General features: G+C 39.1%; 5 protein-coding genes and 1 pseudogene across 5 annotated transcripts in view; all 6 read left to right on the top strand.

Annotated features, from left to right (window-relative positions):
• LOC146466827 (E3 ubiquitin-protein ligase TRIM71-like) overlaps positions 1-24,179 on the top strand; it is a 216,952-nt gene extending 192,773 nt beyond the window's left edge. Inside the window, exon 2 of the mRNA XM_085126784.1 lies at positions 23,837-24,179. The gene's annotated coding sequence lies outside the window, so the exon portion shown is untranslated. The remainder of the gene's footprint in view (positions 1-23,836) is intronic.
• LOC146466828 (E3 ubiquitin-protein ligase TRIM71-like) overlaps positions 1-24,179 on the top strand; it is a 68,701-nt gene extending 44,522 nt beyond the window's left edge. Inside the window, exons 2-3 of the mRNA XM_085126785.1 lie at positions 8,851-9,055; positions 23,837-24,179. The gene's annotated coding sequence lies outside the window, so the exon portion shown is untranslated. The remainder of the gene's footprint in view (positions 1-8,850; positions 9,056-23,836) is intronic.
• LOC146466830 (E3 ubiquitin-protein ligase TRIM71-like) lies at positions 5,727-24,179 on the top strand. The gene is made up of 2 exons (XM_085126794.1): positions 5,727-9,055; positions 23,837-24,179. The coding sequence occupies exon 1, from the start codon at positions 6,743-6,745 to the stop codon at positions 8,774-8,776; it is 2,034 nt and encodes a 677-aa protein (XP_084982920.1). The 5' UTR covers positions 5,727-6,742; the 3' UTR covers positions 8,777-9,055; positions 23,837-24,179.
• On the top strand, positions 14,274-17,182 carry LOC146466832 (E3 ubiquitin-protein ligase TRIM71-like). Its single transcript, XM_085126711.1, has one exon. The coding sequence runs from the start codon at positions 14,361-14,363 to the stop codon at positions 16,413-16,415; it is 2,055 nt and encodes a 684-aa protein (XP_084982837.1). The 5' UTR covers positions 14,274-14,360; the 3' UTR covers positions 16,416-17,182.
• Positions 16,466-18,940, top strand: LOC146466831 (uncharacterized; annotated as a pseudogene).
• LOC146466829 (E3 ubiquitin-protein ligase TRIM71-like) lies at positions 21,220-24,179 on the top strand. The gene has a single exon (XM_085126789.1). It carries the CDS (start codon positions 21,491-21,493, stop codon positions 23,534-23,536), a length of 2,046 nt encoding a protein of 681 aa, XP_084982915.1. The 5' UTR covers positions 21,220-21,490; the 3' UTR covers positions 23,537-24,179.
• Positions 24,180-24,539: the final 360 nt, after the last annotated feature.

The following is a 24,539-nucleotide window of genomic DNA, read 5'->3' as shown; positions in this document are numbered from 1 at the left end:
GACGTCGACCAAGCAGATTTTTGAACAAACACTGAGTTTATTAACAATTAAGTTTAGTGTTTTACGTTGTCAAACTACAAAGGGAAAAAAAGAGAAATATATACGTTACAATATTTTACAGATACAGCTAACTACAGGAATTGCAAAAGGTACAAGAAAATCACTAAAGCTACTTACAATTCTGGTTGCCTTCTCTTCTGCTTTATGAAGCGAGGCACGTACTGACCTATTTATTCTTTTACAAAAATATGCATGATATGTAAAACACGTATCTTTTAACACGCATTTATTAGTCCTTTACAAAGTCCCAACTTTTACGGCAAAAATATGCGCATTATGCAAAACACTATAGTTTTAACTCTACAAAAATGTTCTTTACAATTTTTATATTCAGACTTCGTCTCGCTTTAATTCGACCAGATCAAAACCAGAACTGAGTAAAAATTTAAACAAAAAGTCATTTCGTTGGAGCTGACGTTGAAAACAAAAGTATGTTAATGACTGAACTGCGCAAGCGTACTTCGCTTGACAGGTGTTTAATGATGGATGATAGGCGTTTCCTTTTCTTGTCAGGTGAACAAAACATTTTAAGTGAGAGTTAGAGATTGTTGAGAACATGAACAGTAAAGAATGAAGAACGGCCCCAGAAAAGAGTGTTGTAGTGGCTCTCTTCACCCAAGAAGTCCTCTAACAAAATAACACAAAGAGTCGTCTTCAATTTTCAACATTGATTTTATGACCACCTGTGGTTTCTGTTTATCATGAAAAAAAGTGCGTAATTATTTTTCCAAGTAAAAATCAAACTCAGTACTCAACCCAAGAGCAAGGTTAACGTTGTTTGTGTTTTACCATCCGCTGCTGGATGAAAAAACGCAAAAAGCTTACCAAGATATAGTTATATACTTGCGACCGTTTCCCAGAACGTGAAGTTTGAACCAAGAGTGAAGATCAAGCGTTATCCCATTCATAATTTATATATTATTTATCAAAGACCTCCTCTGTATTAAGAATAAGCCTGAGTCAAGTATTGTACCTCATTTTTATCTCACGTCTCCAAAAACATAACAGTTTTAGTCGCCATTACTTATAAATCGCACAAGTGTAAGGTTTCGAGAAATTTCCCAACATTTTCTCAAACTATCTGATCGTTGAACCTTCTGTACTCAAACATTCCCTCTTCAAGCTCGAGCTCTCCTTGACACCTGCACAATTCCTAGAATTCCTGGAAACATTTGGAACCATTCTAAGAAACCAATAAGGCCAAAACACTCAAAAACAGCTTTGTGAGTGGTTGATATAAAGTGTTAGGAGATAAAATTTGCACACAAAGAACGCTCAAAAAGAAAAAGTCTTGTTACCGCTAAGCGCCATTCAGGGTAAACCTTCCAGTTTTTCTTCTGCTATTAATGGAGATAACGACTTTGCTTGATAATCTTCATCAGGAACTTTCTTGTTCAGTGTGTAAACAAACTCTTGCAGCTACAGAACTGAAAACAGCTGCCTTGCTTGCACAGCTTCTGTCTTAAATGTCTGAGCGGGATTCATCGAAACAGTCCACGCCAAGATGTCATATCATGTCCAGAATGTCGAAAGGAAACAAGGATCCCAGAAAGTGGAAATCCCAGTGAGTTTCCCACCGACTTCAGAATAAACTGTCTCCTGGATGTGTTGGCCATTAGAGAGTGCAACACAACTGGCGTGAAATGTGGAAACTGCGACAAGAGAAGCGCCAACTGTTTCTACTGTTTCCAGTGCTGTAAGTTCTGGTGAAGAGTGCATTTCGCCACACAACTTAATCCGAGCAAACAAAGGACATCGTGTGTTGGCGATAAAGGATTTTCAAGATCAGGACATTGAAGACGTGATAAACCGACCAGCGTTTTGCCAGATTAAACGGCACGAAAATGAAGCTCTCAAATTCTTCTGAAAGGACTGTAAAGTCGCCATTTGCAATTCTTGTGCTGTAACACTCCACGAAGGTCACGCCAAAGTGCTTCTGGAAGATGGCACGTATGAACACAAGCTAAGGATGGAGTCTCTAATTAAATCGCTTAACAGTAAAGCAGAGGAGAAGAGAAATGAAATCAGCGAACTCGATCAAAGGAGCATTGATGTTCAGGTGCAAGTAGCTGACCTAAAAAGCAAAGTGCAGACGTCTTCAGATCAGATGATGGCAATCATTGAAGAGAGAAAGCGGGACATTTTTCGGGGAGTGGCGCAGTTGAAAATCAAGCCGAAGAATCGCTAGAGTGTTTCGCGTTGAGAAAAGATGAAGTTGAAAATCAACTTCAAATCATTGAATCAGCCATCGAGAAAACAAGACAACTTCTGAGACGAAGTTCCAGCGCTGAAATTCAGGGTTTTGATGAAACATTTGATACAATTCTTTCCGAGCAAGGTAAAAGTGACGTTGAACACTTCCTTCGTTTTAGTTTTAATGAAAATAGAAAACTTGTTAGCATGTTAAACACTGATGGGATCGGTTCTGTAAAAACTGTTTTTGACAAAACTAAAGGACATAAATCAAGCGCAAAATGTTTTAAAGAAAATAGTATAGAATTTGCCATGTTTGCAGAAGAACATGTTTGTGGCAGTCCTTTTGAGGTTCAGGTCCAAACCAGGCGATTCAGACCTGTGCTGTCTTTTGGAGAACGCAGTGAGTCTCTTGGAAAGCTTGATAGACCATGGGGGGTGGCAGTGAATAATCGAAATGAAATTGCAGTAACTGAGTGGGGTAGCCACAGGGTATCGGTATTCAGTAGTGACGGTACCCACTTTAGATCGTTTGGTAGGGAGGGACGTAATCAGGGTGAATTTGAGCGTCCTACGGGGATAGCTTTTGATAACAATGGCAACATTATAGTGGCGGACTGCAATAACAACAGGGTCCAGGTGTTCAGTGGATATGGCGAGTTTCTTAGCAAGTTCGGTGAGGAAGGAAGTCTTGATCTCCACCTTATGATTCCTCAAGGTTTATCTGTCACCAGTAACGGTGATATTATTGTTGCTGATACAGGTCATAAATTAATTAAGATATTTTCCCCTCGTGGGCAGCTCAAACGTAAATTTGGCGGAAAAGGCTCGTTGTCCTTTCCCTTTCATTGTATCCAGACGGAGCACTTTTTTATAGTCTCAGACAGGGATGAACACTGTATCAAGGTGTTCGATCTGGAGGGAAATTTTGTTTTTAAATTCGGTAAGGAGGGGACAAGGAGGGTGAGTTCAACTGTCCTGGTTACTTGTCGGTTAACAGAGATGGACATGTGATGGTTTGTGATTCAGGGAATAACAGATTTCAGGTGTTCGAGCTAAGCGGAAATTTTGTAACAAAGTTTGGAACATACGGCAGCGGTGAAGGAGAGTTTATGTATCCGGTGTCTACAGCAAATCTTAGTGATGGAAGGATAGTTGTGTGTGACGGAGATAACAACGGAATCCAAATCTATGAGTTGATTTAATTTTCTCATCTTTCCCGGAACTATTCCCTGAACAGGAAAAAAAATGAGTTACGTACCGTTTAGGAACTTGATCTTCTCACTTGTAATGGACTAGTAGCTTTGTCCACCTCATTGCAGTAAAAATTGATCCAAGTATTTGAGTCGATATAATGTCTTCTCACCCATTATTTACATGGATCAAATATCTCTTCATTGATTCAGAAATGTAATTTTGTTAGAAAAACGAGTCAGAAAAAAAGTTATCTCCATGTTGGCTAGTAAGTATAGGTTACTTGAAAAGTCGATTCTTCCATGTTCATGATCACCGTTTTTCTATGGAAGCCGGATCAGTTTTTAAATCCATTATCTTAACACAGCCGTATCAATGGAAACTGTTTTTCTTAGCACAGAAAATTAGACTCGTAACGAACTTCATGATAAATCTGTTTGAGAGCCTGATTGCGGCTTAGATTGTCTTGATATTTACTCTTTCACCGTGAGCTGTACTGTAAGCGGTTATGATAGCTGTATTTGCGTGTGTTAAAAAGTTTCTTACGCAAATTTTGATCTGTTTTTTTTTTTTATTGTATACATTGTAGTTAACTCTCATCAGTGAAGTGTAAATAAATGGCATGGTAATTCAGCTGATATTCAACTTTGAGTGATGTTTGAATTTCTATAAGGTCATCATATGATTATAGGATCAGTTTTTAAAAAGGAGAAATCTCCGGTCTCAGTAACAATTTTGAACTTTTAAGTATCTCTTCCAAATACAGCCTTCTACTCATGAAAGACGCTCTTTGGGCTTGTAACGCATACCCTCCCCTCCCTCCTCACGTGGAGAAGGAGTGGGTGACGAACAGCGTGTGTGTCAAGAAGGCAATTGCAACTGCAGTCCGTAAATTTAACTGTTTTAAGGACAAAAAAAAATACGACATTCGAGAACTAATACATTTGGGCATGTGCATCGTCCATTTTACGTACTTTGAATTTAACAAAGTCAAGCACGTTCTGGAGTCAGGGGCTGCATCTGTTATTTGAATATTTTCTTTGTTGGCCTGATTTTACAGAATACGTCGTGATGTCAGATTGCGTAAAAAGAAACACCTCGCAAGACCTCGACCCCCTTAAAACCCTCACCCCTCTCCTCCTACTTGTCCTATAGCTAATAAAATAATAAAAAAAAAACCACTTCTTGTATAGTTGTTCTTACAACTGATGTGTGGTTTTTTAAGTGTTTGTGTGGTTATTGAACTCAATTGAAAAAACTGCATAATTCTGAGACATGAAATAAAAGAAGTCTTACATATAGTATTGTAAACTCATTAACTGTTTTTTTATTTTTTATTTTATTTTTTTGGGTAACGAAAATAAAAGCACTGAATCCTATGCCGTAAATCATGATCTAATTAAAGCAGCAATAAATAGCAGAACAAAAGGTATATTTCTTTTACCATGAAATCAGCTTTCAGTTATATAAATGCCCTGGAAAGCTAACTCAATGTAGTATTGTAATGGTTTTCCTACAGGGGTCGCTTGTTAAAAAAAACCCGGAAGGCCGGCCGGAGAGGGGCTTCTCTTTTCACCCTACTCCCCACCGGAAGATTTTTTTCACAGGCTAGAAGTTAAAAAACGATCATTTCGAGCAACCACAAAAGCGTTTCTGTCAAACGAGATTTTTGCGTTCGACGTAGGAGAACGCCATTCCTAATCTGTAGCCGGACGATTTGTCATTCCAGAAATTCCTGTAAGGACACCCAAATGTTCACCCCTCTAAAATTTTGCAGGGGCGGCATCGCTCGGTTCTCGGCCCGATCTCGGCCGGGAAACTATATATGGACTTCTGACGGCTTCGCTTTCGCTCGTGCAAAGAGTCAGGTTGTTCTCTCGTGAGTTTCAAAGAGTCACGTTTGTCTTTTCGTGTTTGACAAAGTGTTTCTGTGAATTTCAGTTCCCCGAGCTGTTGCTGGGAGGTTATGTTTTTCAAACTATCCACCTTCGATAAAGAAGAGCCATGTTGTCGTACTAAATCAGACAAAACAAGCACATCAGCAGATTTCGCGTCATACAACTCAAATTCAAAGGATTCGTTAATTCTTTCAGACCATCGGAACATCGACGCAAGCCGGGGATAAGTTACGAAGCACAATACGGAAACAGCTTTGTCTTGGTATGAGTTAACGCTCTTTACGAGGTTTCAACAATAGACTTTTACGTTTAAAGTATTAAATCGAAATACAAAAATATTTGTAACATACACGCATCACTGAGAAACTGTATGCAAATTAGCTCGCTTCAGTTTGACATTTTTACGGCTTATAGTCGCGTATGTTTCGCGGCATTATGGTGAAATGCCTTTTGAGTAGAAGACCAAAATAGTATGCCGGCCTGTTAATTTAATTTTTCTCAAAGATTCAAATCGTTTTGCCGAAAATGTTTTGCATTATTTTAAAGTTGGACAGTGTCACGCAACAGACGGACCCGAAATACTTCCTATTTAATATTTTTATGTTCAACAACGAAGCTGTTTAAATTTTAAACTCAGCTACGTTTATTGCAAATATTTCAGCTTGGTTAGTTACACATTACGTACAGATATAAAAGGACGAAAAGGCTACGCAAAAAGTGTCATACAGAAGGCCGTACAATCGCGCAACTTGGGGCAAAGGAATCAAAGTAATTCCTACTGTTTTGTTACATTTCTTTCCGTTTGTTCAACAATTCCAAAGAAATTAGACAAAACGTTTTTTCGATCACACAGTTGTTAATTTAAAAAGAAAACTTCAAATATTCTGCTCAAAAAATTCTAGTTTTGGGTAATATACAGGAAAAAGCCACATAACAAAAATAACAACAAATACTCAAATTGAAACGAACAGGAAGTGTTGCACGATTTTGCCAAATTTGTTCAATAAAAGGTGTCGAACACACTCTATAATCTATGATTACTGCTAGTCTAGATACTAGAAATAAAAAGTATAAAGTATAAAGGAAACAGACGCAGGAAATCAAATCTCTCAAACATTCCCCTTAAGGCAATCCCATGTGAAAAATTCTTCACAGCTTCTTAAAAGGTCATGCTTTCTTGAACGCATAAACAATTCCTAAATTTAGGATACTTTTAAACGGTCAAAACATTTCCATAGACGCACTGTGATTGGTCAATACTAGTATGGGGGTAGTACAACAAGTCTTATAAAAAAAAAACACATCCTGTCACCTGAAACAAAACTTCGTTGATCTCTCAACTGCATCATTTTGAGTTCAGAAACTTCCATTGCAATCGCCGTTTTGCGTCCCTTATTATGGATATTAAGACTTTGCTTGATAGTCTTCATGATGAAGTGTCCTGTTCTGTGTGTATGTGCCCCTTTACCGAGCCAAAACAGCTGCCTTGCTTGCATAGCTTCTGTCTTGAATGTCTGAACGGGATTCATCGAGCGAGTCCACGTCAAGATGTCATATCATGTCCAGAATGTCGCAAGGAAAATCGGATCCCAGGAGGTGGAAATCCCAAAGAGTTTCCCACCAACTTCAGAATAAACAGCCTCCTGGATGTGTTAGCCATAAAAGAGTGCAACACAGCTGGCGTGAAATGTGGAAACTGCGACAAGAGAAGCGCCAACTGTTTCTACTGTTTCCAGTGTTGCTTCTTCTGGTGTGGAGACTGCATCACAGGACATAATATAATTCGAGCAAATAAAGAGCATGGAGTGTTGGCGATAAAAGACTTTCAAGATCAGGACATTGAGGACGTGTTAAAGCGACCAGCGTTTTGCCAGATTAAACGCCACGAAAATAAAGTGCTGGAGTTCTTTTGCAAGAACTGTAAAGTCGCCATTTGCAACGCTTGTGCTTTGACAGAGCACGAAGGACACGCCAAGATGCTTCTTGAAGGTGGAGCAAATGAACACAGGCTACGAATGGAGTCTCTGATTAACTCGCTTAACAAGAAAGCAGAGGAAAAGAGAAATGAAATTAGCAAAATCGACCAAAGCAGCATTGATGTTCAGGTGCAAGCAGCTGACGTAAAAAGCCAAGTGCAGGCGACTGCAGATCATATGATGGCAATCATTGAAGCGAGAAAGCAGCACATTTATGGGGCAGCTGATAACCAAGCAAGAGAATCGCTCGATTTTTTTGCGTTGAGAAAAGGTGAAGCTGAAAATCAACTTAAAAATATTGAATCAGCCATCGAACTTTTGAGACGAAGTTCCAGTGCTGAAATTCTGGGATTTAATGAAACATTTGAGACAATCGTTCAGGAACAAGAAGCCCAAGGTAAAAGGGACCTTGAATGTATCCCTCGGTTTAGTTTCAGTGAAAACACAAAACTTGTTAACATGTTAAGCACTGAGGGGATCGGTTGTGTGAAACCTGTTTTTTACAAATTTAAGATGCAGCAATTAGGTGCAGAATTGGAAGAAAATAGTAAAGAAATTACTGGGTTTAAAGGAAAACATGCCCGTGGCAGTTCTTTTGAGGTTCAGATCCAAACCAGATGGTTCAGACCTTGTCTATCTTTTGGAGAATTCGGTGGGTCTGTTGGAAAGCTTTATTCCCCATGTGGAGTGGCAGTGAATAATCGAAATGAAATAGCAGTAACTGAGTTCAATAACCCCAGAGTATCAGTATTCAGTAGTGACGGTACCCACTTGAGATCATTTGGTAGAATGGGACGTAATCTCGGTGAATTTATCAGCCCTACAGGGATAGCTTTCGATAACAATGGCAACATTTTAGTGGCGGACCATGATAACAACAGGGTCCAGGTGTTCAGTGGGAATGGTGAGTTTCTTACCAAGTTTGGTGAGAGAGGAAGCCTTGATCACCAGCTTGACAATCCTTCAGGTTTATCTGTCACCAGTAACAGTGATATTATTGTTGCTGATGAGAATAACAAATTAATTAAGATATTTTCACCTCATGGGCAGCTCAAACGTAAATTTGGCGGACAAGGCTCTTTGTCCTCTCCCCATCATTGTATCCAGACGGAGCAATATTTTATAGTGTCAGACAGTGGTGAACACTGTATCAAAGTGTTTGATCTGGAGGGAAATTTTGTGTTTAAATTCGGTAAGAAGGGGAACAAGGAGGGTGAGTTCAATTGTCCTAGTTACTTGTCGGTTAACAGAGACGGACATCTGATGGTTTGTGATTCAGGGAATAACAGGGTTCAGGTGTTTGAGCTGAGCGGAAAGTTTGTAACAAAGTTTGGAACAAAAGGCAGTGGAAAAGGAGAATTTGAATGTCCATTGTCTACAGCAAATCTTAGTGATGGAAGGATAGTTGTGTCTGACTTCGAGGCCCACCGAATCCAGATATTTGAGCAGATATGATATCACACCTGTGAAACAACATCGATAAAATACTCATTGTTGATTCAGAAATTTCTGTATTTTTGTGGAAAAAGACGTTTTTTAGAAATAGTTATATTTGTAGCGTTTCGTAGCGGTCAGTAGCAGGTTACATCTCAAGTGACGTCTTTTATTTGATCGTTTTTCTTGGGCAACAGAGATTTTGTAAATGAATGTGCTAACTAATATGTTATATGACATTTATCGCATTTTAGTAATCTACATTATATATTGTTTAACACTATAGTACGAAACAGTCATGTTTTTTGCTTGTAAGACGTTTTGTTAATGAAATGTTGTTAGGGGCTTAAAAGGCCAAGATTTCTCCTTAAATTTTTGTCTCTTACATTACTTTTTAAGCAGCTGAATCCAGGCGGCTGAAGAAAATTAGCACATTTAATTGTAGGGTGAAGCAAGTGCTTGTAAATAAATCTGTTCTACAATATATTTTCAAGTGATTTCACTCTTTTGAATGTTTTTAACATGTCGATGTAATGAAATGAACTTTACAATGGACAGAACGTTTTGTGATATAAGTAAATTTATATTTACTTGCAAGTAGATTTGTAATATACCATGAAGTGAGGTGTAAATAAATGGTAACTTTTGTTTTTGAATGTGTGTCACGTGTAATTATAGTTTGATGATGGTCAGTTCGGAGTGGGAATGAAAATTTTAATCTGCATTTAGACTTCAATCTTTTGAGATAAAAGCAGAAGGCATAACGACAATAAGAATAAAGGCAAAACAAATTATCAGCCAGTAATCACTAATTGATTGTTAGCATTAATTACATAATTAAGTGTCCCTAATCGTGTCCTTCTAGCAAAATTAACCAATCACAAGAGAGGCAAATTGAACATTTATCGCTTTTCCCTGTAAAATTACCTTACTACTTCACGGAAAATTGGAGAAAATGGGGGACCGTTCATTTTTTTATGGAATAGGAGGGGGGCTGGTGGGATTTTGGAGGAGTGTCATTTGGAAATGGTATGACCCCCCAGCCAGTTAAGTTTACCCAAAGACCCCCCTCTTAAGCGATTTTTTGGGGGATGACCCCATCCATCTCTACGAAAAAAGTTATACCTGGTATTTTATACTGTCAGACGTTAAAAGAAAAAAAAGAAGACCGTTCGATTCTTTCGATAAGTAAAAAAGTGGAAGCAGATTTATCATTGAATCATTAAAGAAAGATTACCTGATAGCGGCAACTGATAAGGTCCGCTGAAGGACCGAAACTCGAGTCTTGCCTGTGAAACAACTTCAGACACTTGCCAAAGAAATCACTGCAGCATCCTTGAGATTTACAAGACAGTTCCCGACACAAAGCAATGGAGGTACATGCCAGCTCTAAGAACGCAATACCTCAATTGTTGAGGCCATGAGGCAAGGGAACTGAAAACAACTGCAAGAAGCCATAGCTCTCGAAACTGAGAGACAACGATGAACAGCTTTGTAAAGACGTGGACCTATTAGACTCTATTCGTGATAAACAAACATAGGATCCATTGTCTAAGTTATATATAACATTTATTTATAGTGTCACCTGCTTGCAGTTAACTCGAGCCGAAAAACTTATAAAACAAATGCCACAGAGTTAGCATACACAATGGAATAAAGAAACTTGTCCAGACGGCTCCAAATGATAAGAAAACCTCCATTCAGTCAATTTGAGTATTTTCCTTCATGATCAAGATCACGAAGGACCATTCAGCAGAGAGATCTCACCACATTTTGATAAAAAGGAAAAACCTCTCGGAGACATATTCGTGAGAACACTATCCAGAGGTGTAAGGTACATGTAGCAACCAGCGGGAGTCGTGTTTGGCCTGTCACCTGTTTGAAACAAATGTTGTTAAGGAGTTTTATTGTTACATGTACTTTGGAACTGTTTTAGCACATAACAGATGTTCGTACTTCCTGGAATAAGCAGGGGAATTTCTCATCAATCTGTGAAAATTTCAGTCCACTTCTCTATCTCAGAATTTTGCTCGACCTCCCCCCCCCCCCCCCCCCCCCTGTTGCTTATTTTATTTTTGGGTAGGCCCCCTTCAAAAGTGATTCTTTTTTTTTCGCGTGGACTTACCCCCAAATCCCACCAGCCCCCTCTCTCCCTTAAAAAAGAGCACGGTCACTAGTGCAGTAAAGCGGTCTTGGACACTTTTAGGAAAGTTAAGTGCAATTTTTGAATTTTCTACTATTTTCTGGGAGGTTATTAAGGAGTCTAGCATTATTGTCCTAGCCTTGTCAATAACTGTAATCCAAGTTTACCCTTAAGGCGTGAAAGAAGCCAAGATGTTCATACAAAACGTTTTGTTATTCAACATAAATCTCACCATTTTCTGTGCTACTTAATGCTCACTCATTCAATTAAATCGTAGTAAAACTAAAAATGGTATCACTACTGTACAGTTCCAGGAGGGTGCAGTTGGTGATAATAATAATAATAATCATCATCATCATCATCATCATTTCTTAAGCGCAAATTCAGCTGAAGTTTTCAAATGCGTCTTACAAATAGTATTAATTGAACAATATATATATATATAGTTTTAAAAAGTAAACTTTAAAGGCATAAAAATTAGAACATAAACATCATGCCAACTAATTCTGTTAAAAATTAAAAATTGTATAAAAGTTATTCTAAAGGACTAATTAAGATATGCTCTTTTAAAAAGGAGAGTCTTAAGTTTCTGTTTAAAAATGTTACTACTGTGTTCCCTCCTGAGTTCCAGAGGTACAGTAGTCCATTTCACAATCGAGGAGCCGCAGTAGCGAAGGCTCGGTCTCCGAGGGTGGGCAACGTTTTAACTGCCAGTGGTTTGAGCGTATAGTTATCGTTATCGTGGTAGCGTGCGAGTAAGTTACTTAAGCGGGGTTAAGGAACAAGAAGGCGAGATTGATGGTAGGCCTAGGAATTACTATTTCATGTATTTCCGCTTATAAATTCAAACAACGGGAACACATTTTAAAAAAACTGCTGGTCGAACTGAAAGTAGACATGTCTGTGAAAATAAAACAGAATAAGTTACCATTTCCATTATATTTGACGTTAGATTCCCGGGGAGGAGACGGGTAACTCAAGAAAGTTTTAAACGGGGAGGCTTCGCTCCGAGGTCCGAACCCTTTCCCTTTTATATATCATTTTTGACAGGAGAGGTAACCCTTTCCCATACCTTCTATAGGAAATGGTACCCCTTTCACACCTACAACAGGAACACTCTATCTTTTTTCGTTCGGTCTGTTCTAGATATTTTGAAAGCCGAGCCCCTTTAAATACCTAAATGACAATTTTCCCCTCCTTTTTCTATACTTCGGCTCGTGAAATCCCTACCATGTACGCCATGTGCGCTGAACTGAGTACTGACTGTAATCCACATAATAAACTGGGCAACACATTGTTAACAGAAGATGGTACGTCACGTGACCCATGTATTTCCTGTCGTTTAGCGAATACGGATGAAGAAGCGTAAATTGTCGCCCAATATCTCTGTTGAGTGTACCAAGTAAGGTCCTGGAATCTTGTATTACTGATTCAATGGTAAAACATGTCTGATTGGAAATAATCATCTTTATGTTACTAATATCAATGAGTCTACCGAAACTGGGTCTCAACAGAGTTTTTATTATTACACATAACTGTAATATGGAAATATATAAGCTGTCGACGCGGAACTTGTTGTCGCCGTGTGGGTTTTATAGATTTCCAGAAAGCTTTTGACAGCGAGTCACATGAGATACTTAAATCCAAAAGCTAGCGTGGCTGACAGACTATCTAACAGAAAGAAAGTACTCTCTCTAAGCGGACACCACTGTAAAGCGGACACCTCTTTAAGGCTGACGGTGATGGCTGGTCCCGACCGAATTTCTCATGTTTCTCTTTAACTTAACTCTCTATAAAGCGGACACCTCTCTAAGGCGGACACCTGGAGCTGGTCCAGAGGGTGTCCGCTTTAGGGAGAGTTGACTACTGTACGCGGCAATTTGATCATATCAAAACCAGAACTGAGTAAGAATTTAAACGAAAAATAATTTCGTTGGAGCTAACGTTGTAAACAAAAATTTGTTAATATTGGCTGAATGCGCAAACGTACTTCGCTTGACAGGTGTTAAATGATGGTCAGAATAAAAAGAAGTGAACAAATATTTTCAGTGAGAGTTAGAGATTGTTGAGAAGATGAACAGTAAAGATTATAGAAAAGCCACAGAAAAGAGTGTTGTAGTGGCTCTCTTCACCCATTGTCAAGAAGTCAAAATAATAATCTTGTATTAGGAAGCTTCCATCACGTAACGTGGTTTTCAGAAAGGTCCTATAAAGATTAAATATACAAAAGGTTAAAAAATACAATACATAAGACAAAACTACAAACTGATAGAAACAGCAATTCAAACTAGAAGCTGAAACTACAAAGATATCATCGCTGGGATTAAAAACTTTAAATTGATAAAAAATGATCAAAGCGAAATTCTTACCGATAGGGTTAATTAAAAAATCTGGCAAACACGTTTCGCTTAAAAGTAGCAATATTCGGTGCATTTCTGGTCTCTCTCTAATTCAGTCCAGTCTTTTAGAGAGTAATGACAAACTCTCTGCTTTCCCCAATTTCTGGTAACATAGGGTAGTCTGAGCATGTCTTTGTTCCTTGTATTATATTTATGAATGTCACTATTTGTTAGTAATTTCATAGAGTGGTCCACAAGTCCATTAATGCACTTGTAAACATATATACAACGATGGTAAGATCTACGTTGTTCTAGGGTCAGCCACTTTAAAGTTACTAGGGCATCAGTAGCTGACGAATAAAGTGGCCTGTGGCTTCTGTTCCTCATGAGGAATAAAAGCACCTGACTCATTATTTTACAATAAAAATCAAACTCAGTCAGTACCCAACCCAAGAGCAAGGTTAAAGTTGTTTGTGTTTTACCATCCGCTGCTGGATGAATAAACGGCGTAAAAAACTTATCAAGGTATAAGAAGTCATATACAACAAATACTTTGGCCTGTCCCCCCCCCCCCCCCCCCCAGAACGTGCAGTTTGAACCAAGGGTGGAGATCAAGCGTTTTCCCTTTCATAATTCATAATTTTATGTCTCCTAAAAGACAGGGTACATTGAAAGAAGCTCGATTTCATTCCGTGTTTTGACAGCGTAATATTAGAAATCAAAACCTTTTTCTCGGTTGATTTAAAGTCTTCTTTACGCCTTTGCTGGGGCAAAAAGAAACTAAACTTTAAAGGACAGAACCTCACAAGTATAAAGGAATACAGAGGCAGAAAATTAAAGATCTCTAAACATTCCCCTAAGGGAGTATGATATGAAAACATCTTGACAGCTTCTTAAAAGGTCATGCTTTCTTGAGCGCATATTAAATAACCAATTCCTAGAAATTCAGGATATTTTTGAAACCGTCAAAACATTTCCATGGACGCTCTGTGATTGGTCAATACTACAATAAGTCTCATAGAAAAAGCACATCCCGTCACAAGACAAAACTTCATTGATCTCTCAACTGCATCATATTGAATTCAAAACCTTCGATTGCAATCGCTGTTTTGAGTCCCTCATTATGGATATTAAGACTTTGCTTGATAATCTTCATGATGAAGTATCCTGTTCTATGTGTATGTGCCCCTTTACCGAGCCAAAACAGCTGCCTTGTTTGCACAGCTTCTGTCTTAAATGTCTGAACGGGATTCATCGAACGAGTCCAAGTCAAGATGTCATATCATGTCCAGAATGTCGCAAGGAAATTAGGATCCCAGGAAGTGGAAATCCCAGCGAGTTTCCCACCAACTTCAGAATAAACAGCCTCCTGGATGTGTTGGCCATTAAAGAGTGCAATACATGTACAACTGGCGTGAAATGTGGAAACTGCGACAAGAGAAGCGCCAACTGTTTCTACTGTTTCCAGTGTTGCTTCTTCTGGTGTGAAGACTGCATCACCGGACATAATATAATCCGAGGAAATAAAGAACATCGAGTGTTGGCGATAAAAAACTTTCAAGATGCGGACATTGAAGACTTGTTAAAGCGACCAGCGTTTTGCCAAAATAAACGCCACGAAAACAAAGCGCTGAAGTTCTTCTGCAAGGACTGTAAAGTCGCCATTTGCAATTCTTGTGTTGTAACACTTCACGACGGTCACGCCAAAGTGCTTCTGGAAGATGGAGCAAATGAACACAGGCTACGAATGGAGTCTCTGATAAAATCGCTTAACGAGAAAGCAGAGGAAAAGAGAAATGAAATCAGCGAATTCAACCAAAGCAGCATTGATGTTCAGGTGCAAGTAGCTGACGTAAAAAGCCAAGTGCAGGCGACTGCAGATCAGATGATGGCAATCATTGAAGCGAGGAAGCAGGACATTTTTGGCGCAGTTGAAAGCCAAGAGAAAGAATTGCTCGCGTGTTTCGCGCTGAGAAAAGGCGAAGCTGAAAATGAACTTCATATCATTGAATCAGCTATAGAGGAAACCCAAAAACTCTTGAGACGAAGTTCCAGCGCTGAAATCCTGGGATTTAACGAAACATTTGGCACAATCCTTCAGGAACAAGGAGCCCAAGGTAAAAGTGACGTTGAATGCATCCCTCGGTTTAGTCAGTTCACTGAAAATACAAAACTTGTAAACATGTTAAACACTGAGGGTATCGGTTCATTAAAAACTGTTTTTAACACAATTGCGACGCAGAAATTAGGCGCAGAAGGTAAAGAAAATAGTAAAGCAATTACGGGGTTTGAAGGAAAACATGTCCGTGGCAGTTCTTTTGAGGTTCAGATCCAAACCAGGGGGTTCAGACCTGTGCTATCTTTTGGAGAATTCGGTGAGTTTTTTGGACAGCTGAATAGACCATGTGGAGTTGCAGTGAATAATCGAAATGAAATAGCAGTAGCTGAGTTTAGAAACCACAGGGTATCGGTATTCAGTAGTGACGGTACCCACTTAAGATCGTTTGGTAGGGAGGGACGTAATCCGGGTGAATTTAACTGCCCTTCAGGGATAGCTTTTGATAACAATGGCAACATTATAGTGGCGGACCGTGGCAACAACAGGGTCCAAGAGTTCAGTGAGAATGGTAAGTTTCTTTCCAAGTTTGGTGAGTTAGGAATCCTTGGTCGCCACCTTCAGAATCCTGAAGGTTTATCTGTCACCAGTAACGGTGATATCATTGTTGTAGCTAAAGCTAACAAATTAATTAAGATATTTTCCCCTGGTGGGCAATTCAAACGTAAATTTGGCGTACAAGGCTCGTTATCCCTTCCCTGTCACTGTATCCAGACGGAGCAATATTTTCTAGTCTCAGACGAGGGTGAACACTGTATCAAAGTGTTTGATCTGGAGGGAAATTTTGTGTTTAAATTCGGTAAGAAGGGGAACAAGGAGGGTGAGTTCAATCGTCCTGGTTACTTGTCGGTTAACAGAGACGGACATCTGATGGTTTGTGATTTCAGGAATAACAGGATTCAGTTGTTCGAACCGAGCGGAAAGTTTATAACAAAGTTTGGAAGACAAGGAAGCGAGATAGGAGAGTTTGATTATCCTGTTTCTACAGCAAGTCTTGGTGATGGGAGGATAGTTGTGTCTGACGGCTTAAACAACCGAATCCAGATACTTGAGCTTATATAATATTTCACCTGTGATATAATGTTGATAAAAAACTCATTGTTGACTCAGAAATGTCTGTACTTTTGGAAGTAAACTAGTTTAATTAAGAAATAAACGTATTTGTAGCATTTCCTAGAGGTCAGTAGCAGGTTATATTTCAAGTGATGTCTTTTATTTGATTGTTTTCCTTGTGCAACAGAGATTTGGTAAATGAATATGTTGTGGGCTTATGACATTTGTTATATTGCATTTTACTAAACTAAAATCTTCATTATATATTGTTAGTTTATCACAAATCAGTTAGGTTTTTGCTTGTAACATAGAATTTGTTAATGGATTGTTTTCAAGGGGCTTAAAAGTTCATTACTTTAAGCAGCTGAATATTGTTAAGCAGACGACCAAAGAAAATGAGTACATTGTAGGGTGAAACTAGTGATTGTAAATAATGAGGTTCTACAAAAGTGATTTCAAGAGTTTCTTATCAAATTTTTGCTGTTTTATTCTTAGTTTTCTTTATCTTTTAGTTAGGAGATTTACAAAACTTGTCAAACAATTAGCCCAACGAAGTAAAAAACTTGTAATACAAACCACTTGGTTATAAATAAATTTAACCAAAATCTTTTTTACCTACTTTCTTAATTAACTTCTTTGTAAATATTTGATAGTTTAAGTGATGCATTTTGTGACTTATGTAGATGTTCACTTGATTGTAATTCATAATAATTTGTATTCCAGTTTGTTTGGCCCTTATGGGTGAAATATAAATAAATGGTAATTTTGTTATTGAACTTTGCGTGAGGCGTGAATTTTTTAAGGTTATTATTTGAATGATCAGTTTGTAGTAGGGAGAAAACTCCGGTTTCACAAGTAGTTTTGTACCTTTAAGTATCTCTTCCAAATATAGTCTTCAACCCAGATGCTCTTTGTCTTTGGGCCCGTCACGCATTCCCCCCTCCCGGTCACACACGACGTTCGTAGACTGAGGAATGCGTGACTGATCCATACCCAAAATGAAAGAGCGTCTGCGTAGAAGTCATTTTCAAATACAGTCTAAATTAAAATGTTTTACGGGCACAAAATACAACAAAAAACATTTCGGCATGTGTGTTGTCAAAATTACACACTTTGAATTTTATGAAAACGAACGCGTGCTTGAGTCATAGTCAGGGGCTGTAAGGTGTAGTACAAAACTATCGCCCACATCCCGGTACGGTTGTTCAAAGAGTTGATACGTTTTAGCCAGCGAATAAATCGCGACCCCATGTAGGTATCGGTAGGCTCAATATTTTCTTTGTTGGCTTAATTTTACAGAATACGGAGTGATGTCAGTAACGTGAAACTTAACACCGCGCTAGAGTCTGTCCTCTTTTAGCTACTGCGCATATGTTCTGCGCAGCAGTCGAGGTGGTCCAAGAAACTCGTTGAAGTTTTGAACATGAACATTTGTAAAGTCACGCGTATGTTAATAGAGACTTTTACTATTAAAACAATGATATTTTTGCGCGGTTTGTAAGTATGCGGAAAAAGCAAATCCGTAGCAAAGGGTTTTAAAAATCAAAACAAAATAAGGAGTATTTAAACCACGCATTATTCAGAGATATAAATTAGCTCCCACTTTGGGAAAAATGCCATACATTGCTATATACTCTAAAGCTTTTTTCCATGATTGTTGCTTAGTTATATCTGAAAAATAATTGTTTACCCCTAATTTTATATATATATATAAAAAAAAAAATCCGTGAATCACGTGGCCAGCCAGTCAGAGTAGAAGGTTGCAATTATCAAAATTTGATGATAATTTTTACAGAAGTTCCGAAAATTAACAGCTAGAACACGGACAGCACAAGCAACGGCGACCGCTTTGCTCACTGGACTGCCGCCCAAAACGTTTCTATCCAAGAACACTTGTTCCAGTCTCTGTTGCCTGTCGAGTCGCGCTTCCTAATATGCGCTGTTATTGTAGCAGGGGACTTTAATCGTCTTGACGTGAAATGAATCAAAAAGCACTTCCGACTTAAACAAATTGTGAAAATTCCGACCAGAAAGGACGCAGTGTTAGATCTTCTCCTCACCAATCTGCATTGTTATTATGATGATCCCCAGTGCTTGCCGCCCTTTGGCCTCTCTGATCATAACACCATCAGTGTGGAGGCCAAACTGAGAGAGAACTGTGGTCAGTAATCTAAATATGTGTTCAATCACGACAAGCGGGTGAGCAGGAGAGCCGAACTGGGAAGATACCTGTACAAAATGGATTGGTTAGTGCTGTTCTCCCCCGCAAAGTGCTGTCAGGATATGCTCGGCATATTCAACAATGTGCTGCACACTGGTCTTGACCTTCTAATGCCCATCAAAAGAGTTCGCGTTAATATATCTGATGCTCGTTGGATGACCGATCACCTCAAGGCACTCATTCTCAATCGAAAGTGGCGCGGAGTCGCCGCTGTACCAAATTCTACAGGAATGCTGTAAATCGTGAGAGAAAAACATGCAAGGCTTCGTTCTACAAGTCCAACGTTGAGCACACGAAGGACGCAGGCGCGTAGGAGGGGGGGTTCGAGGGGTTCGAACGAACCCCCTTTGAAGATCAATAATGGCGGAAGAAAAGCTTTTAAATAAAGTTCCTGTGGTCGAAATACATCAACCAAAAAAAAATAGAGATATAAACCCGTTCTTTAATGGCTTATCCTCAATAAAAACAAAAATTGTCAAGAACCCGTGGAGATTCAAAATTTTAAGGGTCTGTATACTGCTTGGGCTAGTTTCCTCTGTCAGTTAGAGAAAGCCAGGTCAATTTTCAGCAGCTCACTGATTTGGTGGATCTCTATCAAGATGACCTACCCTCTCCACAACTCTTTTCCTCCGCATGTGAATGTGAACGTTCCATAAGCACAATGAGAAGGTTGAACAACTACATGAGGTGTACCATGGGAGAGAGTAGGCTGTCCGCCCTGGCTCTAATGCATACCAAATATGATATGCCTGTCAATATTGACGAGACAGTCAATTTGTTCGAAGGCTTACAAATGAAAATGATGCAGTTTACCAGCTTGGTGTATGACTATCAGCAGATCGGATAGCTAGAACTTGACAGGGCACGGGATGTACATTGAACTTTCTTGTGTAAGTTGAAACAATAATGCCGTCGAAACGCTGTATGTAGCTTAAAAAGTTGCTGTAAAACAAAGTTGTTATTTGCCTAAAATGGGTCTCAAAATGCAGGAAATGTCAAAACGTCCCGCGGGAGCATGCCCCCGGATCTCCCTAGTAAGAGCGCCTCCGGCGCTCAGAAGATTTGGGCTCAACGAACACCCCCATCAAAACCTCAGCTACGCGCCTGGGACGAAAACACCAAGGTGTGGTGGAAAGAGGTCAAACGCTTGTGTGGATTCCACACAAGCCCGGGAAACGTTACCATGCAGTCACATTCATATCGAGGTATCGTAGACCTTAGCGATCAGGAACTTGCAAACGTTATCAACGAGGCTTTTCTTGAGCCTCTGGAGGATACCGCCTGGACGATAATCCTGCTGGGAAACGTTGGATCAATTGTTGATCTGATCGTCTTAAAAAATACATATGATAATAGAAGCATAGACCGATACAACGTAGAATTACGTTTTAAAGAGTACTATAGTTCGGCTGGAGAAAACCAGCCTTCTTCACCACTTTTCTTTCCGTCTTAGCTTGTTTAAAAACAAAAATCCAGTTGCACGTCTTGTCAGCCTCCGACGAAGATTTGTTTCCCATTTCTTTTTCAGATTATATATCCAACTTCTTTTTGGTTTCGTCTATTTTACTGCCGTAAGGATCAGTCGTGCCGTCAGTCAAGTATTTTGCAGGTCCTGGATGTATCCAGGTTTGCAAAACATCCGGCATCTCTAAACATCTTGGCGCTGTGGTTTTCCCAAATTCAGAGTTTCGGGTTTTTGTCATCTTTTAGCTTGTCACAAAAAACATTTATGGTTTGTTTAGATATACTTTTTATGTGGCAACTGAATGAAGTGGTTGTGTCGAAACGTTTTGGAAGAGTGTGTGTCAGGATCGAGCCACGCGGCCCACAAAATGAAACTGCAGGACGTACCTTTTGTAGGAATTTTATTTCGACACCTCAACCCCTAATTTAAGTGAGAACTAAAAAGAAACCTTCGTACAGACAACAACTCCCCTGATTTTTAACATAAAAAACACGCGTCCAAAATGATCAAAAATGCGATATCTGGAATGATTTCCCCTTTTCGCTGCGGTTTGTATTTTAAACACCTATAATTTTAAGTATTGTAAAAATCAGTAACTGTTCTTTGTTTGCGTAACGAAAATAAAAGCACCGGATTCTATTCCGTAAATGACCTAATCAGTAATAAATAGATAGCGGAACAAATAGTATATTTCTGTTATTACCATGAAATCAGCCTTCAGTCAAAAATACATGCCCTGGAAAGCTAATTCAATGTAGCATTGTAACGGTTTACCTACAGGGGTTAAGAAAGCCGCCCAGAGAGGGCCTTTTCTTTTCACCCTTCTCCCCACCGGAAGGTTTAGTTCATAGGCTAGCATTTATAGTTGAATAATCATTTCGTGCAAACCCAAACGCGTTTGTGTCAAACGAGCTTTCGTAGATACTAAAAAGGTCGTTTGGATTTCAAGATGCTCGATTTCGTCCCGTGTTTTGACTGCGTGATATTGGAAATCAAAACCTTTTTCTCGGTTAACTTTTAAAAAGTCTTATTTACGCCACTGTTGGTGCAAAAAGGAGGCCAAATTCAACGGATAAAACCTGACGAGTGTAAAGGAAAACAGACGCAGAAAATTAAATCTCTCAAACATGATCCTAAGGCAATCCCATGTGAAAACATGTTGACAGCTTCTTAAAAGGTTATGCTTTCTTGAACGCATAATAAACAATTCCTAGAAATTCAGGATATTTTTGAAACCGTCAAAACATTTCCATGGGTGCCCTGTGATTGGTCAATACTGGTCAATAAGTCTCATAGAAAAAACACATCCCGTCACAAGACAAAACTTCATTGATCTCTCAACTGCATCATTTTGAATTCAAAACCTTCGATTGCAATCGCTGTTTTGAGTCCTTCATTATGGATATTAAGACTTTGCTCGATAATCTTCATGATGAAGTATCCTGTTCCGTGTGTATGTGCCCCTTTACCGAGCCAAAACAGCTGCCTTGCTTGCACAACTTCTGTCTTAAATGTCTGAACGGGATTCATCGAACGAGTCCAAGTCAAGATGTCATATCATGTCCAGAATGTCGCAAGGAAATTAGGATCCCAGGAAGTGGAAATCCCAGCGAGTTTCCCACCAACTTCCGAATTAACAGCCTCCTGGATGTGTTGGCCATTAAAGAGTGCAGCACAACTGGCGTGAAATGTGGAAACTTCGACAAGAGAAGCGCCAACTGTTTCTACTGTTTCCAGTGCTGTGGGTTCTGGTGTGAAGAGTGCATCTCGCCACACAACTTAATCCGAGCAAATAAAGAACATCGAGTGCTGGCGATAAAGGATTTCCAAGATCAGGACATTGAAGACGTGTTAAAGCGACCAGCGTTTTGCCAGATTAAACGACACGAAAACGAAGCGCTGAAGTTCTTCTGCAAGGACTGTAAAGTCGCCATTTGCAATTCTTGTGTTGTAACACTTCACGACGGTCACACCAAGATGCTTCTGGAAGATGGAGCAATTGAACATAGGCTAAGAATGGAGTCTCTGATTGAATCGCTTAACGAGAAAGCAGAGGAAAAGAGAAATGAAATCAGCGAACTCGACCAAAACAGCATTGATGTTCAGGTGCAAGTAGCTGACGTAAAAAGCAAAGTGCAGGCGACTGCAGATCAGATGATGGCAATCATTGAAGCGAGGAAGCAGGACATTTTTGGCGCAGTTGATAACCAAGCGAAAGAATCGCTCGAGTGTTTTGCGTTCAAAAAAGGCGAAGCTGAAAATGAACTTCATATCTTTGAATCAGCTCTCGAGGAAACGCAAAAACTTTTGAGACGAAGCTCCAGCGCTGAAATCGTGGGATTTAATGAAACATTTGACACAATCTTTAAGGAACAAGGAGCCCAAGGTAAAATTGACGTTGAACGCATCCCTCGGTTTAGTTTCACTGAAAATACAAAACTTGTTAACATGTTAAACACTAAGGGGATCGGTTCTGTAAAAACTGTTTTTAACAAAATTAAGACGCAGCAATCAGGTGCAGAAGGAATAGAAAATAGTAAAGCAATTACTGGGTTTGAAAGAAAACATGTCCGTGGGAGTTCTTTTGAGGGTCAGATCCAAACCAGACGGTTCAGACCTGTGCTATCTTTTGGAGAATTTGGTGAGTCTGGTGGAAGTCTTAGTGGAACGTGGGGGGTGGCAGTAAATAATCAAAATGAATTTTTCTTAACTGAGAATGTTAACCACAGGGTATCGGTATTCAGAAGTGACGGTACCCACTTAAGATCGTTTGGTAGGGGGGGATGTAATCCGGGTGAATTTAACCAACCTTCAGGGATAGCTTTTGATAACAATGGCAACATTATAGTGGCGGACCGTGAAAACAACAGGGTCCAGGTGTTCAGTGGGAATGGTGAGTTTCTGCGCAAGTTTGGTGAGGAAGGAAACCTTGATCACCAGCTTAAGAATCCTGGAGGTTTATCTATCACCAGTAACGGTGATATTATTGTTGCTGATGAAGGTAACAAATTAATTAAGATAGTTTCCCCTCGTGGTCAGTTCAAACGTAAATTTGGCGGACAAGGCTCTTTGTCCCGTCCCTATCACTGTATCCAGACGGAGCAATATTTTATAGTCTCAGACAGGAATGAACACTGTATCAAAGTGTTTGATGTGGAGGGAAATTTTGTGTTTAAATTCGGTAAGGAGGGGAACAAGGAAGGTGAGTTCAGTCATCCTGGTTGCTTGTCGGTTAACAGAGACGGACATCTGATGGTTTGTGATTCAGGGAATCACAGGGTTCAGGTGTTCGAGCTGAGCGGAAAGTTTGTAACAAAGTTTGGAACAAAAGGCAGTGGGAAAGGAGAGTTAAATCGGCCAGTGTCCACAGCAAATCTTAGTGATGGAAGGATAGTTGTGTCTGACTTCTGGAACAACCGAATCCAGATATTTGAGCTCATATGATATCTCACCTGTGAAGCAACATCGATAAAATCCTGATTGTTGATTCAGAAATGTCTGTATTTTTGTATAAAAAGACGATTTTTAGAATTTGTAGCGTTTCGTAGAGATCAGCAGCAGGTTACCACTCAAGTGATGTCTTTTATTTGATTTTTTTCTTGGGCAACAGAGATTTTGTAAACGAATGTGCTGTGGAGCAGTTCAAAACTAATATGTTATGACATTTATCGTATTCTAGTAATCTACATTATATATTGTTTTATTACTGTAGTACCAAACAGTTATGTTTTTTGCTTGTAACAGGTTTTGTTAATGAAATGTTTTTGAGGGGCTTAAAAGGCCAAGATTATTCCTTAAATTTATTGTCTCTTATATTACTGTTTAAGCAGCTGAATCCTGTTAAACAGGCGGCTTAAGAAAATTAGCACATTGTAGGGTGAAACTATTGCTTGCAAATAAATCTGTTTTACAATATATTTTCAACTGATTTCACTCTTTTGAATTTTTTTAGCACGTCAGTGTAATGAAATTAACATTACAAGGGACAGACTGTTTTGTGACATAAGTAAATTTATATTTACTTGCAAGTAGATTTGTAACATACCATGAAGTGAGGTGTAAATAAATGGTACCTTTTGTTTTTAAATGTGTAACTGTGTAACGTGTAATTTTGTTTGATGATAGTCAGTTTGGAGTGGTAATGAAACTTTTATTTCTGCATTTGGACTTCAATCTTTTGTGATAAAAGAAGAAGGAATAACGAAAATAAGAAGAAAAGCAAAAAAAATTATCAGCCAGCAATCACTAATTGATTGCTAGCATAAATTACGTAATGGATTGTCCCTAATCGTGTCCTTCTAGCAAAATTAACCAAATACGAGAGAGAGCCAAATTGAACATTTATCACTTTTCTCTGTAAAATTAGGTAACTACTTCAAGGAAAATTTGAAAAAAAAAGCACAGTAAAGGGATCTTGGACATTAGGAAAGTAGTGCAGTTTTTGCAT

The sequence above is a fragment of the Pavona decussata genome, unplaced genomic scaffold, assembly GCF_977016875.1.
Source record: "Pavona decussata unplaced genomic scaffold, jaPavDecu1.1 SCAFFOLD_140, whole genome shotgun sequence".
Taxonomy (NCBI): Eukaryota; Metazoa; Cnidaria; class Anthozoa; order Scleractinia; family Agariciidae; genus Pavona; species Pavona decussata.
The sequence above is the reverse complement of the archived record's forward strand: the minus strand, read 5'-3'. Positions and strand labels throughout refer to the sequence as shown.

Coding starts and splice junctions, on each gene's coding strand:
- LOC146466832 (XM_085126711.1), top strand. CDS start 14,361: ATGGATATTAAGACTTTGCTTGATAATCTTCATGATGAAGTATCCTGT.
- LOC146466829 (XM_085126789.1), top strand. CDS start 21,491: ATGGATATTAAGACTTTGCTCGATAATCTTCATGATGAAGTATCCTGT.
- LOC146466830 (XM_085126794.1), top strand. CDS start 6,743: ATGGATATTAAGACTTTGCTTGATAGTCTTCATGATGAAGTGTCCTGT.